Source organism: Arabidopsis thaliana, chromosome 3 (assembly GCF_000001735.4).
Source record: "Arabidopsis thaliana chromosome 3, partial sequence".
Lineage (NCBI taxonomy): Eukaryota > Viridiplantae > Streptophyta > Magnoliopsida > Brassicales > Brassicaceae > Arabidopsis > Arabidopsis thaliana.
In genome coordinates, this window is record NC_003074.8 from 2,526,279 (window position 1) to 2,540,378 (window position 14,100).

The 14,100-nt window shown below is 36.8% G+C and overlaps 4 protein-coding genes across 11 annotated transcripts; all 4 read left to right on the top strand.

Annotated features, from left to right (window-relative positions):
- Positions 1-234: 234 nt before the first annotated feature.
- AT3G07930 (DNA glycosylase superfamily protein) lies at positions 235-2,361 on the top strand. Of its 4 annotated transcripts, NM_001337751.1 has the most exons (3): positions 235-555; positions 904-1,467; positions 1,827-2,355. In NM_001337751.1, the coding sequence occupies exons 1-3, from the start codon at positions 442-444 to the stop codon at positions 2,136-2,138; spliced, it is 990 nt and encodes a 329-aa protein (NP_001327391.1). In that variant the 5' UTR covers positions 235-441; the 3' UTR covers positions 2,139-2,355. The 4 variants fall into 4 exon arrangements, with proteins under 4 accessions (NP_001327391.1, NP_566325.1, NP_974253.1 ...); NM_111672.3 differs by having other exon boundaries at positions 235-1,459; NM_202524.2 differs by having other exon boundaries at positions 245-1,467; positions 1,827-2,361.
- A 357-nt stretch (positions 2,362-2,718) lies between these two features.
- AT3G07940 (Calcium-dependent ARF-type GTPase activating protein family) lies at positions 2,719-5,295 on the top strand. 2 transcript variants are annotated; one of them, NM_111673.5, is made up of 10 exons: positions 2,719-3,035; positions 3,136-3,306; positions 3,396-3,485; positions 3,579-3,663; positions 3,741-3,816; positions 3,910-4,073; positions 4,154-4,358; positions 4,442-4,558; positions 4,638-4,733; positions 4,809-5,295. In NM_111673.5, the coding sequence occupies exons 2-10, from the start codon at positions 3,264-3,266 to the stop codon at positions 5,088-5,090; spliced, it is 1,158 nt and encodes a 385-aa protein (NP_187451.2). In that variant the 5' UTR covers positions 2,719-3,035; positions 3,136-3,263; the 3' UTR covers positions 5,091-5,295. The 2 variants fall into 2 exon arrangements, with proteins under 2 accessions (NP_187451.2, NP_001325880.1); NM_001337752.1 differs by having other exon boundaries at positions 2,744-3,035; positions 4,442-4,733; positions 4,809-5,255.
- A 199-nt stretch (positions 5,296-5,494) lies between these two features.
- AT3G07950 (rhomboid protein-like protein) lies at positions 5,495-8,267 on the top strand. Its single transcript, NM_111674.3, has 8 exons — positions 5,495-5,715; positions 5,835-5,959; positions 6,317-6,377; positions 6,480-6,646; positions 6,888-6,993; positions 7,105-7,307; positions 7,411-7,548; positions 7,897-8,267. Exons 1-8 carry the CDS (start codon positions 5,704-5,706, stop codon positions 7,997-7,999), a joined length of 915 nt encoding a protein of 304 aa, NP_566326.1. The 5' UTR covers positions 5,495-5,703; the 3' UTR covers positions 8,000-8,267.
- A 230-nt stretch (positions 8,268-8,497) lies between these two features.
- PIP5K6 (Phosphatidylinositol-4-phosphate 5-kinase family protein) lies at positions 8,498-12,096 on the top strand. 4 transcript variants are annotated; one of them, NM_111675.6, is made up of 9 exons: positions 8,498-9,266; positions 9,344-10,091; positions 10,176-10,343; positions 10,421-10,586; positions 10,660-10,776; positions 10,869-11,062; positions 11,160-11,293; positions 11,378-11,438; positions 11,524-12,096. In NM_111675.6, the coding sequence occupies exons 1-9, from the start codon at positions 8,996-8,998 to the stop codon at positions 11,810-11,812; spliced, it is 2,148 nt and encodes a 715-aa protein (NP_187453.1). In that variant the 5' UTR covers positions 8,498-8,995; the 3' UTR covers positions 11,813-12,096. The 4 variants fall into 4 exon arrangements, with proteins under 4 accessions (NP_187453.1, NP_001325991.1, NP_001325990.1 ...); NM_001337754.1 differs by having other exon boundaries at positions 11,378-12,096; NM_001337755.1 differs by having other exon boundaries at positions 8,544-9,266; positions 11,160-11,438; positions 11,524-12,094.
- The last annotated feature ends 2,004 nt before the right edge of the window (positions 12,097-14,100 follow it).

Genomic DNA, 14,100 nt, shown 5'->3' on the forward strand with positions numbered 1-14,100 from the left:
AAGAATAGAATGTGTATGATCATCAACAACAAAGATTGGACTCTGTTACCTAAAACATGATAAGTAGTAATTTCTATTCCGAGTCTAAAACATGATAAGGATTTACCTTTGGTAACGAAACCGCAATGCAAGATTGGTCTTAACGAGGAAAACACAAGCGAGAGAAGCTATGAAGACTGCGTTTCCCAACCCTAATTTTTTTTCTTTCTCAAAAGCTTTTTATAATTAAAAAAAAAAAAACCATAATTTTTTAGATTTTTGCCACAATTTAATTCGTAAAACAAAAACGTAATTGACACAAAAAGAGTCTAAATTTACACACTGACGGCAAAAAGGGATATAATTTATCGACAAACTCACAAAAGTATCGGCGAAGAAGAGATTGGATTCTCTGTTTCAGTTCCTTAAGAGTTTGAGGAGATTCTCTGTGTATAAATTGAGATGGTTCCTCCCATAATTTATAAGTATAAGCGAAGGAAAGATCGGCGACTTGGTAGGGACGATGATAGTTCAGTGATGATGACTCGTCGGAGACCCGACTCCGATTTTATCGAGGTAAGTGATGAGAATCGCTCGTTTGCTTTATTTAAGGAGGATGATGAAAAAAATCGTGATTTGGGTTTAGTTGATGATGGTTCCACAAATTTGGTTCTTCAATGTCATGATGATGGTTGTTCCCTAGAGAAGGATAATAGCAATAGCTTGGATGATTTGTTCTCTGGGTTTGTTTATAAAGGTGTGAGGAGGAGGAAAAGGGATGACTTTGGAAGTATAACAACGAGTAATCTTGTTTCTCCTCAAATTGCTGATGATGATGATGATAGTGTTTCTGATTCACATATTGAAAGGCAAGAATGCAGTGAATTTCATGTTGAAGTAAGAAGAGTTTCTCCATACTTTCAGGGATCTACTGTTTCACAACAGTCCAAAGAAGGGTGTGATTCTGATAGTGTTTGTTCCAAAGAAGGATGCAGCAAAGTTCAAGCTAAAGTCCCACGAGTTTCTCCATACTTCCAGGCATCAACTATTTCACAGTGTGATTCTGACATTGTTTCTTCTTCTCAAAGTGGAAGAAATTATCGGAAAGGAAGCAGCAAACGTCAAGTTAAAGTCAGAAGAGTTTCGCCATATTTCCAGGAATCAACTGTTTCAGAACAGCCAAACCAAGCTCCTAAAGGTTTGCGTAACTATTTTAAGGTTGTGAAAGTTTCAAGATATTTCCATGCTGATGGAATCCAAGTCAATGAATCACAAAAGGAGAAATCAAGAAATGTGAGGAAAACTCCTATTGTGAGCCCTGTACTCTCGCTTTCTCAAAAGACCGATGATGTATACCTGCGAAAAACGCCGGATAACACATGGGTGCCTCCACGATCTCCATGTAATCTGCTTCAAGAAGATCATTGGCATGATCCATGGCGGGTGCTGGTCATATGTATGCTTCTCAACAAAACATCTGGTGCACAGGTTTTTCCTCATTTCTATCTCTTTTTATTCCATATCTTTGGTGAACATAAGTAATTAGCATTTGAGACCAATTAGTTTAAGTGGATGTGTTTAGTGTTGCCATTGCTTGTTGCATATTTTCTCAGTTAGTTACAGGAATTAGTACTCGAAAATCATTCTTGAGGGAAGTCCAAAATTTGTTAGGAAGTAAGAAGTTAGACCTCTGTGCGCTTGAATCTTTCAATTTTAACTGTTGCAGAAGAAGTAGCTGCAGTTTTTGGTTTGATAAGTAATTGATTATCAATGATTTGAATTGCTTGGTCTTGTTGAATATGGTAGAAGAAAAGGCTTTGTAAATTTATTTTAAAAGGTGATTGCAGACGCGGGGAGTGATATCAGACTTGTTTGGATTGTGTACTGATGCAAAGACTGCAACAGAAGTTAAAGAAGAGGAGATAGAGAATCTAATAAAACCTCTTGGATTACAAAAGAAGAGAACCAAAATGATTCAACGGTTGTCTCTAGAGTATCTTCAAGAGAGCTGGACTCATGTCACTCAACTGCATGGCGTTGGAAAGTATGCAGCGGATGCGTATGCGATATTCTGTAACGGGAATTGGGATCGCGTGAAGCCTAATGATCATATGCTAAACTATTACTGGGACTACCTCAGGATTCGGTATAAATTATGAATGAGAAGGTACAAGTATATATTTGTCCTAATTTGCTCTGTTTTTTGTTGTTGTCAATGTGTAAAAGTTGTAAATGAAAATCTTGTCTTATACTAGTTTGTTATATCATATATTGGAATGTGTTTTGGTATCATCTATGGGGTTTTCTGTGTTTAATATTGTCGAACACCTAAGATGGGGCATGATTGTTGATAATGAAAAGCTATGCGACTTTCTCAGGTTCTTTTTCTGTATTAAAAATTAAGTTAGTTCTTTGTTAGATTAGGCACCAACTATATAATAATTCAAAGAATGACAATGATGAGGCAACTACTTCTATGAGCCAAATCCAAAAGTAAAAACTCTTTAAAATAACGTCAATATTTAATAATGGTAAAACCAAACACAACCTAATGCATTTTATTGATTTATTTGTACAGCCAATCACAACTTTAGTTTCTAAATTAAGAGATTTTTATAAGGCTGTTTTTGTAAAAAAAAGAAGTAATTAAATGTTGTGATAATTGTTTTAATGACGTGTCAACTACAATATTTGCACGAAATTGAAAATCACAAAATCGAAAATCCACTTTTTTGTTTTGTTTCTCTCTTTGGCCGACAAATAAAAAAAAAACAAAAAACACAACTAATCATAGGCTTCTCCATCTTCTTGTCTGCAGGATGATGCAATTTTTCAGACAATTTTCTTCCAAAATCTTTTCGTAATTCTGTTTTATTTTTCAACGTTTTAGGTTTTTACCAATCCGCCGTAGTTATATCCAACATTAATTTTTTTCCCTCTTCTCAGAAAAAAATAAAATTCAACTCATCTCTAGAGTTTTTAGGTTCTTCCAAGAAATTGAATTTGGAAGGAGGCTTTGATGGGTTTGAATTTTCCATAATCGTCCCTTGTTTACGGTATTTTTCTCAAGGAATCCCTGAAAAACTATTTCTTGGTCTTTGTGTAATTGTCTGGTGCAAATCAAGTTATTGTTTTTATCTTGTGTTGTTGATTCAGACTCTTGTTGTTTGAAAATGCTATGGCTCGTGAGGGGATGTTGTTTTGATTTTGGGAAAGTCTTGTTTGAATGGTCACGGCTTTTCTGAACATTCGCGTGTTCTTTCTTGTCTCGGCTCTGCTTCGAAATGTCTCTCGGCCAAGAAAATGTTGATCCTGTTGAAGTTTCAGGTAAAATCCTACACAATCCTTTAATAATTATTATCCACCAAGTTTTTAAACTTGTAAAGGTTTCAAATTTTTGCCTTTTTGTTTTATAGGGTCGCATGCTTGCTTATATGAACTTTTATGTTCTGAGACACCCAAATGGACTCCTCTTAGGGTTGAAGATTTGCAAACATCTTCTTCTGGTAATTATTACTTAATGATGGAGATAAACATTCTTAAGATATGTTTTAAGTGTTAGTTGGAGACAATCTCATGTCCTGTTTGTTTTGTTTTAGATCCCAGAGATCGGTTGGAGAAGTTGCTGAAGCAACCTGGGAATAAATATTGTGCTGACTGTGGCTCTCCTGAACCAAAATGGGTGTAAGTTGATTAATACTTCTGTGTTGTTTGTACATTTCTTTTGATGAACTGGATTGATTCATTTCATTTCGTTTTAGATCGTTGAGTCTTGGTGTATTTATCTGCATTAAGTGTTCTGGTGTACACAGAAGTCTTGGAGTTCATATATCAAAGGTACTTTCTTTTCATAGACAATCTTGATTTTTCTCTGCTTCTGTGTGTTTCTAGAGTCTTTTATCGATAAATTTGATTGAATGATGATCGCAGGTTCTATCAGTAAAGCTAGACGAGTGGACAGATGATCAGGTTGACATGCTTGTAGGTTACGGTGGAAACACGGCAGTGAACGAAAGATTCGAAGCTTGCAACATCGACCAGTCAAAGAAACCAAAACCAGATTCTACTAATGAGGAACGAAATGATTTCATTAGGTGACATTTTTTACTTAACAATTTGTTATAATGGTATTGTATGTATAATCATCTTGTCCCTAAATCTTTAAATCTTTCAGAAAAAAATATGAGCAGCACCAGTTTATGGATCCAAAGGATGGTGCTTTGTGCACTTATCAGCAGCCTAGCAGAACAAACACTTCACCACCGTCTTTATGTTCTGCAAGCCACCGTTCTACAAAAAACCGTATTGGTCATGCATTTAGGAATAGCTGGGGAAGAAGAGAATCTGATCACAAAGGACCAAAGAAGAGCAATTCCATGGTAACAATCACTATACATACATACATACATGTTTGGGTAGTTACTGTTGCCAACGTTAGTTAATTTTTGTGGGTGTTTTATAGGCAGGTATGGTTGAGTTTGTGGGGTTGATTAAGGTTAACGTGGTAAAAGGAACCAACCTTGCGGTTCGAGACGTGATGACCAGCGATCCTTATGTTATCCTTGCTCTTGGCCAACAAGTGAGCTCTCTACCAAATCTCTCTAGACTTGTATGATTTGAAGTTAACCTCGGTCTTTTTCAATGTTTGTTTGTTGTAGTCGGTAAAAACACGGGTGATAAAGAACAACTTGAATCCTGTGTGGAATGAGACGCTAATGCTTTCGATACCCGAGCCCATGCCTCCTCTCAAAGTGGTAAGAACAGAGAGCTTTTCCAAACTCGGATAAACACTACTACTGAACCGAGCTTGATATGTAAATTTTTTGCAGCTAGTGTACGACAAGGATACATTCTCGACAGATGATTTCATGGGAGAGGCAGAGATAGACATACAACCATTGGTGAGTGCAGCAAAAGCATACGAGACATCGAGCATAAAGGAACCGATGCAGCTGGGAAGTTGGGTGGCGAGCAAAGAGAACACATTGGTGAGTGATGGCATAATCTTACTTGAAGACGGGAAAGTGAAACAAGACATTTCACTTAGGCTACAAAATGTTGAAAGAGGTGTTCTTGAGATCCAGCTTGAATGTCTTCCTCTCACTCAATGATGATACTTTCTTCTTCATCCCTCTTCTTTTTTTTTTTCTTTAAAAGATTTATTTCTAAATTTATAGTGAAGAAAAGATGCTGCTACTTTCTTGTTGTTCCACCTCAAACAAAACCTCTGTAAAAAAACAACACCATGATTTGATTTGATGATTCTTCAGAACCAATCCTAGTTTCCTCTACCGGAAGATCAAATACAAAGAAAAGCAATCAATATATCATCAACTCTCTGCATTGACAGATAGATTGGTATTACCGAAACACCCTTCATCACTTCCAAGTTCCATCAGAGCCCAAAAACCCATATGGGGGTATAATCGTCTCGTAAATAACACATAATTAATTGTTTTTAATACGTAAGTGTTTTTTTGGGGTCAAAATACATAAGAATTTATGATAATTAAGTGGATAATAACTTTTTCGTTAAAAATAATTACCGTGTTATTTTTTGTTTGTTGTTGTTGTTACTTGTTACATTAAACTATAATTTATATATGAGTATCGAATTCCAATTGCGGAAGAAAGGAGAAAATAATCTCCGGTTTGAGCTGCGTCGACGAGATCTATCGTCAGGATCTCAGATTTGTTGTTACACTCTTGCTCAAGTCTGGAGACATGAGTTCTCCGGTACGGATATTATAGCAGATCTACGAAATTGGCCTGAGATCTTTTACGTTTCATTAGTTTTGAATTTGGAAACCGTCGTCTCTGATCTTACGAATCATCTTCGTCTTACATTGTTTCAGGGAACGAGTATGTTCACCAATTTCACTAAGCTCTGCAAAGGACTTGCCCTGGTACTTGTGGTGGGACACCTCGTGGTTCAGTTCATTCCCGCTACCGTCCCATACCTTGCTCTGATTCCGGCGAGGTACTTCGTCTCGTCTCATCTCCTTTTTTAATCTTCTGTCAACACTTGGGTTTACGATTTTGCTACTGGATGGATTTTGTTGTGCTCCCACATTTGCTTCGATTCTGTGTGATCTCTGCGCTAAACTAATTGCTAATTCACGGTTTTGAGGAAATTATGGGTTCTATATGCTGTTAAATTACTTAGGATGCGAAATTTGATGCTCGCTTGGTAAATTACGTGATTGGTCTTCGAATTACATTGAAACTATTGTGATGCTACTTGCACATTGTCATTCTCTAATATCTACTTTAGGCTAGAACTATTATTACCATGATAGTTCTGACTTGTTACAATTCTGAACTCGCTTCATTATAGGACTATTCCTTTTGCCTGGAATCTGATAACAAGCGGCTATTTTGAACTCTCAGTATATGGGGTATGTTTCTATGTTTTTCCTCTAGTTCAACTTGTTCCTATCCAATCCAGACTTTTCATCTATAGTACTTGAATTCACGAGTGACTGTTTGCAATGTTGCAGGTTGTCTTCAGCACCGTTTCTCTCCTTTTTATGGGAAAGTTCCTGGAACCTGTCTGGGGTTCCACGGAGTTCCTTAAGTTCATCTTTGTGGTGAACTTCCTTACGTATCTCTGTGTTTTCGTTACAGCCATTGCCTTATACTACATAACGAGGCTGGAAGTTTACCTGTAAGTAACCTACCACCTTACACATACCAAGTGTCTACTGCTTGTTTATTTTCCTTCTCTTACTTAAGTATGAAGGGGGATGTCCCCATTATGAAAATTTCGTTGAAATCCTTGTGATTCTTTTGCTTCCCTGCTCGTTAAGTTTAATATTTACCACTGAATATGATAAATCCTCTCTACTTTGTTATATTTCATTATTATCCACTCTATAATAACGTGTTCTTTGTTTTCTCCTGGCTAGATATATGCCCTTTGCTGGTTTTCATGGTGTCTTGGCAGGCCTTCTTGTAGGGATAAAGCAGATAATACCTGACCAGGAGATATTGCTGTTAAAGATAAAAGCAAAGGTAATGTTTTGCTTTCTAGTAAGAAATGATAGAGCTTTGACATTTTCTCACTTTAACTTTTTTTAATCGAAGTTCTCACATCCTATTCTTACTTCTGGTTTATGTGTGCAGTGGTTGCCCTCAATTATGCTAATTTTGTCAATAGCCTCAAGCTTCTTCACACTAGATTCAGCAGCATATCTTCCCACTTTGATATTTGGTACATATATGGGCTGGTTATACCTCAGGTACCTACAGAGGAGACCAGAAACAAAGCTCAGAGGTGATCCAAGTGATGACTTTGCCTTCTCTACTTTCTTTCCTGAACTTCTCAGGTGAACGACATTTCTCCCTTTTTACTGTACTTTCGAGTTTGCCCACAAATCAATTCTTGCCTCATATGTTGTTGGTAATTTTGTTTTTCAAAATAAAATGCAGGCCAGTAATTGACCCCATTGCCTTAATCTTTCACCGGATGCTTTGTGGAAGATCAAATGCCACCAGTGAAGACCATGATTATTCTACCAGTGGTGCACCATTGCCAGGTTCTGATTCTGCTGAAGCATCCAGGAGGAGGTAAAAAATTATTTTCTTTTCCTTTTTCTCTCTTTCCTGTTCCACTTCAAATCTTCAATGGTAGTTTAGATGCAACGATCTTACTAAATTCCCTGCTCTTTAGGGGTTAATGCAGTTCATGTCTTCAAAAATTAGTATACACCGTTTTTTATTGGCTTGACACTGTTGAAACATAATTTAAGATCTAGTTGATGCAAGAGATAATGAATGATCCTGTTCACTTGATTCTAAGAATAAATAGTAATGGCTCGTCATCAGTTTTAATCAAAATGTAAGAGTTAGTCTTACGAGTGAGAAAACTAGAAAGGCAAAAAACTTGTTATAACACAAAAGATGTTGTTGTTGCAGAGAAAGAGGGGCAAGAGCTCTAGAGGAGAGACTAGGAACGGAAAGATTGGTTCCTGCAAGGAACAAAGATGAATTGCAGAGTGATGGTTTAGATAACGTATAAGTGGAGATTGCAATAAGCATTTTGAAGAAGCTGTTGTTGGTTCTTACTTGTGTTCATGTGGACAGTTTTTTTTTGTTTTTTTTTTTTGTTAATGAAATTGGCGTTTATACAGAATCAGCTTCGTAAATTCCTTTGACAGCTCAGAAAGGTAGTACATTTCCTTGGACAAACCACCAATTAGAAACAATTTTCTTGGACGAGAGGATATAAAAGTAGTTATACATGTTTTCACTTGTCTCTAAACTTGTTATTGAAACAGTCGTAACTCGTAATGGTTCACTCTAAGACACAAAAATGTTTCTTAATTGAATGAAAACCAATGAACAAAAATGATATAAAAAAGAAGTCTTCATAATATACAAGAGAGAGGGAGATGATAGGTCAGAAGATGGCCCATAAAAGAAGGGATTCCATTGACTAGATGTATTTTGACTATATGTTTTTTTTTTTTTTTGTGTTAAGAATACTGTATATGAAAATAGAAAGAGAGAGAAAAGAAAAGGAAATGACGTCAGCATTGACAAGGTAACCACGTCGCAATGTAGCGAGTCCCTCCAGATGTCTGGTTTGGTAGTCGCTTTAGGAATCAAACGCGGAGCTCCAATAACAATGGCCATTACCAAACTCTTCAATTTCTCTATCGATTCTTCACACAACAACATTCCTCTTTCTTCCCCCCTTTTTTTCCTCGTTTTCGATTTCCTCGTCTCGTCTCTTCTTTCTGTTGTCTTCTTCTTCGTTTTCTCACGCCATTCCCCCCAAAAAAAGAAACATCTCTTTTATCTCTCTCTCTCTCTCTCTTCGTCGTCCTTGGCCTATACTACATTGAAATCCGATAAGTTCTGAAAGAAACCCAACACAGTAAATGCGGCTTCGCGATCTAAGCTATGGAGGAACGAATGAGAAAAAACATAGAATCCAACAATAAAATGTGAGAAAAGAGACAGAGAAAGAAAGGAAAAAAAAGTGAAATTTGGAAGAAAGAAGAAGAGAGAAATGTCGGTAGCACACGCAGATGACGCCGACGATTACAGCAGACCAACGGGAGAGAGTTACCACGCCGAGAAAGCATTACCAAGCGGTGATTTCTACACAGGACAATGGCGAGACAATCTCCCTCACGGTCATGGCAAATACCTTTGGACCGATGGTTGTATGTATGTCGGAGATTGGCACCGAGGCAAAACCATGGGCAAAGGTCGTTTTAGTTGGCCTAGTGGTGCCACCTACGAAGGCGATTTCAAAAACGGCTACATGGACGGCAAAGGTATAATTAACAAAAATTCCCCAAAATGTTGCATCTGATTTTGCTAAAGTTTTGATTTTTATTTTGTTTTGACTCAGGTACTTACATTGATTCCTCTGGAGATTTATATAGAGGATCATGGGTGATGAATCTGAGACATGGGCAAGGAACGAAAAGTTACGTCAACGGAGATTGCTACGATGGAGAATGGAGAAGAGGTTTACAAGATGGACATGGGAGGTATCAATGGAAGAACGAGAATCATTACATTGGACAATGGAAGAATGGTTTGATGAATGGTAACGGGACGATGATATGGAGCAACGGGAACCGTTACGATGGGTCTTGGGAAGACGGAGCTCCTAAAGGCAATGGAACTTTCCGATGGTCGGATGGGAGTTTCTACGTTGGAGTTTGGAGTAAAGATCCTAAAGAACAGAACGGGACTTATTACCCTTCGACTTCTTCCGGGAATTTTGATTGGCAACCACAACAAGTGTTTTATGTTGATTTGAGTGAATGTGTGGTTTGTACTTGTCAGAGAATCCCGGTTTTGCCGTCTCAGAAGATGCCGGTTTGGTACGGTGCTTCTGAGCAGAGTAGTAGTGGGAACAGGACGAAGAACAGTGAGAGGCCGAGGAGGAGATCTGTTGATGGAAGAGTAAGTAATGGTGAAATGGAATTGAGGAGTAATGGTTCTGGTTATCTTCAGGTAGATGATAATGCTGAGAGTACTAGATCATCACTAGGGCCTTTGAGAATACAACCTGCTAAGAAACAAGGACAAACTATCTCTAAAGGTCATAAGAATTATGAACTCATGCTTAACTTGCAGCTTGGAATTAGGTAACCGAAACTCTCAGTGTGTTATCGATTTGTGTTTGCTTAAATTGCTCTGTTTGAATGTTGAGTGTTGTTTTTGTTGGGAAGACATTCTGTTGGAAGACCAGCACCAGCTACTTCTCTTGATTTGAAGGCTTCAGCTTTTGATCCAAAGGAGAAACTTTGGACGAAGTTTCCATCTGAAGGGTCTAAATACACTCCTCCACACCAGTCTTGTGAGTTTAAATGGAAGGATTATTGTCCTGTGGTTTTCAGGTTCGAAACTCCGTACTTTTGATTTCTTCTCTTGTGGTATTAAGAAAACCGATGAAAATGTTGTGTTTCTCGTGTAGGACTCTGCGGAAACTATTTAGTGTGGACGCAGCAGATTATATGTTATCGATTTGTGGGAATGATGCTCTTAGGGAGCTATCATCTCCAGGGAAAAGTGGAAGCTTTTTCTACTTGACCAACGATGACCGCTACATGATCAAGACTATGAAGAAGGCAGAAACCAAAGTAAGAGCTGAATTTTAACTGCAAAATTCTGCTTATTAAGATTCACTCATCTGTTTTGTTTTTCCCTTGAAAGGTTCTTATAAGGATGCTTCCGGCTTACTACAATCATGTCAGGGCGTGTGAAAACACTCTAGTTACCAAGTTCTTCGGTCTTCATTGCGTGAAATTAACTGGCACTGCACAGAAAAAGGTCAATGCCTTTTTTGTATTCATGTCTCTGCATTGTTGTGATTAGCATTTTCAATTTTGGATGTACTGATGATAGAATACTTGCGCCTGCAGGTTCGATTTGTGATAATGGGTAATCTTTTCTGTACTGGTCACTCCATCCATAGGCGGTTTGACCTCAAAGGATCCTCTCATGGCCGTCTTACTACTAAACCAGAGTCCGAAATCGATCCAAACACGACGCTTAAAGATCTTGATCTAAATTTTGCATTCCGATTGCAAAAGAACTGGTTCCAAGAATTCTGCAGGTGAATGATTCACTACTTGTAATAAAACTCTTTGTTATATATCTCTTTTCACTTCTTTCATTAGTAAACCCAAATTCGAGTGTTTGGTTTTTAACAGGCAAGTGGACAGAGACTGTGAATTCCTTGAACAAGAGAGGATTATGGATTATAGTCTCTTGGTTGGTCTTCACTTTCGAGAAGCTGCTATCAAGGACTCTGCCACTCCTACTTCCGGCGCTCGAACCCCTACCGGTAAAATCTTGTCAAATCTTTAACTCAGTTTTCAAAACTTCCAACTTAAATCTTGATCGAAGCAACTTCATCATCTACAAGCAGGAAATTCAGAAACTCGTCTCTCCCGAGCAGAAATGGACCGGTTTCTTCTCGATGCCAGCAAGTAAAGAACCAAAAATTCAATGTTTATATCGAAAACTGTAAAGAATGTTTTATAACACAAGTGTGGTTCTTGATGATTTTTGCAGGCTAGCATCAATAAAATTGGGTATAAACATGCCTGCAAGAGTTGAAAGAACAGCGAGAAGAAGTGACTGTGAGAATCAGCTTGTTGGGGATCCAACTGGTGAATTTTACGATGTGATAGTGTATTTCGGTATTATAGACATTCTCCAAGACTACGACATAAGCAAGAAGCTTGAACATGCCTACAAATCAATGCAGTATGATCCGACATCGATCTCAGCCGTTGATCCGAAGCAATACTCACGACGATTCAGGGATTTCATCTTCAGGGTCTTCGTTGAAGACGCTTGAGAGAACAATCATCTAACTTGCACGCCAAGGCCCAACAAAGTTGAGGTTTTTCTTTTTGTTAGAATTTTTTCCTTCTATATAGAAATATCTGTAAATTTATTATGTTATTTAACCAGTTCACCAAAGTAGAGAAAAATTGATTCTTTTGTAACTAAAGTTCAATACTCTGCACCTTTTTGTTGTTGTTGTTGTTGTTATTCTTTGTACTTCGTTTCTTCAAACGTGAAAGAAAGTATGTGTACAGATACGGTGACTTGTATTTATTATTCACTACTTTCATCCAATCTTCATATTTTACTCTTTAGAATTAAATAATCAAATACTATACAACAGAACATGTTTCAAATTGATTTTTTAAAAGTTGGAACAAGTTGACTTGTAGGTGATAAGGATGTGAGGTTTCTGGTGCTCTACAAGCCAAACTCAAAGTCAATGCTAATAATTTTCTTAAAAAATATTGGAGCATTAGTTTTATGTAAAAACAGAGGGTTTAAGTAGGGTTATATAAATCTATAATAATGTTCTAGTGAGCTGTGGTTTAAGGCAAAAAGATAAAACCATCTTACGTTGGATATAAGTCAAGGCAAATATGTGTATTTTGCGTAACATTGCTTTGAATAGGGATGCTAGAGAGGAATCTCGAATAAGCATTTGAAAAAAGTTGCAGAACTTTTCGTGTGAAAGAGGTATCCAGAAAAGCTAACCTAATGAGTTTGTTTCGGTTTAGATAGTGCTAAAATATAGATGCAATTTTAATTGGGAACAGTCACGTCTAGAAACACATGTGAAACAGGATCCAAACTGGTAGTTGTGGGCATGTGTCTAGGGTTCCTGCATATGCTTTTGGCTACACGAGACTTTTTCAGTGTGTATCGCCTGATTCATTTGACAATATGCCTTCTCGCCTATGATTGCTCTTATCATACTTGTTACCTCAATTACTCAAATCCATTTTCCGATAACAAATTAAGAAACTCAAAATACCGACTCATATCCGTTATTACCAAACCCTTTATCCGAAATGTACGTAGAGAGATAGTTTTAGACTATCACCTAACGCAACAAAGAGTATAGAGTAAAAAAGAAAGTCACACGCAAGATCCCATTCCATGCAACAATCTAAACCTTCTCTAACTTAACCTTTGACATCATTTACCAATTATCCATCTTGCCTCTTTTTTCTGTTAGCTCTGCCTACTTTTACTGTATGTTGATTCATACTACGTACCAAAACAACATGTTACTTTATTTTTCTTCAAAATTCTCATAATTTTAGGTTTTAACGTAAATTATATACAATTTTGTTCATCAAAACTGTATCGTCGTACCATTTTGATGGTTTCTTAATAAAATAGTTATTTTTGCAAATATAATTTAGCTGGAAAATTGGAATTCTTTCCGTTTTAGTTTTAGGTCAATATTGAATTCCACCGTAAATAATACGGAAAAATGATATAAAGGAGAATTTGGTTTCTCACCGAAACACATTAGCACTAATTTTGACCACAATACAATTACTGAAGAGAGAGACAATTAAAGTAAATGGGTTGAAAAAAATAAAAAAATGGGTTGAATTATTTTCTAATTGGCTACGAATTTTGGGCTATCTAAGACTAAGAAAACGAAATAATAAGTATGAAAAGGTAAAAAAAAGATTGGACTGGAGAAATATCTAACAAAGTTGAAGTTAAAGCTTTAACCAACATAACTGCTTTTACTTGAGACTTATTTCAGTTATTTGCAGATAACCTAATTCAAAACCAAAGTCAATACTTACTTCTTCGTTTAGGCCGAGATTAGCTCTTCCATTTTAAGATTTTATTTATTTTTATAACAAAGCTCTTCATGTTTTGGGAGACGACCAAAATTGTCAAATTGTTAGCCAATCTTTTCCCTTCACATAAGAAATAAATTTATGGATTTACCTAATACAAACAAAACTTTTGTTATTACGGTGTTTCTTATACACATCATTGATTAATTATTATTAATAAATAAGAATATACATTAACATATTTACCAAACAGTAGAGTAATTAAAATAAGCCTAAAAATAATAATTAAACCTAGCTACAACGTGATTTAATTGATAAGCAAACATAGTATGGAAATTGCAGAGTAAGTGACAGAAGAAACTAATAGATTTTCAAAACCTCGAGACCCTTAATAAATAAGTCCAACGGAGAACCGATCCAACCAACAAAATGGTGAACTCAATCCTTAAGAAACACTATGAGGATGTAAATGCGGCTTGGTGGAAATCTACATTATTTATTAGGAGAAAAAAAC

What these genes read in the sequence shown, in the direction of transcription:
- AT3G07940 (NM_111673.5), top strand. Translation starts at nt 3,264, where the DNA reads ATGTCTCTCGGCCAAGAAAATGTTGATCCTGTTGAAGTTTCAG. An exon ending in TTTGCAAACATCTTCTTCTG is followed by an intron (nt 3,486 to 3,578) that starts GTAATTATTACT and finishes GTTTTGTTTTAG; the next exon opens with ATCCCAGAGATCGGTTGGAG. An exon ending in TCTCCTGAACCAAAATGGGT is followed by an intron (nt 3,664 to 3,740) that starts GTAAGTTGATTA and finishes ATTTCGTTTTAG; the next exon opens with ATCGTTGAGTCTTGGTGTAT.
- PIP5K6 (NM_111675.6), top strand. Translation starts at nt 8,996, where the DNA reads ATGTCGGTAGCACACGCAGATGACGCCGACGATTACAGCAGACCAACG. An exon ending in AACTTGCAGCTTGGAATTAG is followed by an intron (nt 10,092 to 10,175) that starts GTAACCGAAACT and finishes TTTGTTGGGAAG; the next exon opens with ACATTCTGTTGGAAGACCAG. An exon ending in CGGCGCTCGAACCCCTACCG is followed by an intron (nt 11,294 to 11,377) that starts GTAAAATCTTGT and finishes ATCTACAAGCAG; the next exon opens with GAAATTCAGAAACTCGTCTC.
- AT3G07930 (NM_202524.2), top strand. Translation starts at nt 442, where the DNA reads ATGGTTCCTCCCATAATTTATAAGTATAAGCGAAGGAAAGATCGGCGA. An exon ending in ACAAAACATCTGGTGCACAG is followed by an intron (nt 1,468 to 1,826) that starts GTTTTTCCTCAT and finishes AGGTGATTGCAG; the next exon opens with ACGCGGGGAGTGATATCAGA.
- AT3G07950 (NM_111674.3), top strand. An exon ending in CTTGCTCTGATTCCGGCGAG is followed by an intron (nt 5,960 to 6,316) that starts GTACTTCGTCTC and finishes GCTTCATTATAG; the next exon opens with GACTATTCCTTTTGCCTGGA. An exon ending in GCTGAAGCATCCAGGAGGAG is followed by an intron (nt 7,549 to 7,896) that starts GTAAAAAATTAT and finishes TTGTTGTTGCAG; the next exon opens with AGAAAGAGGGGCAAGAGCTC.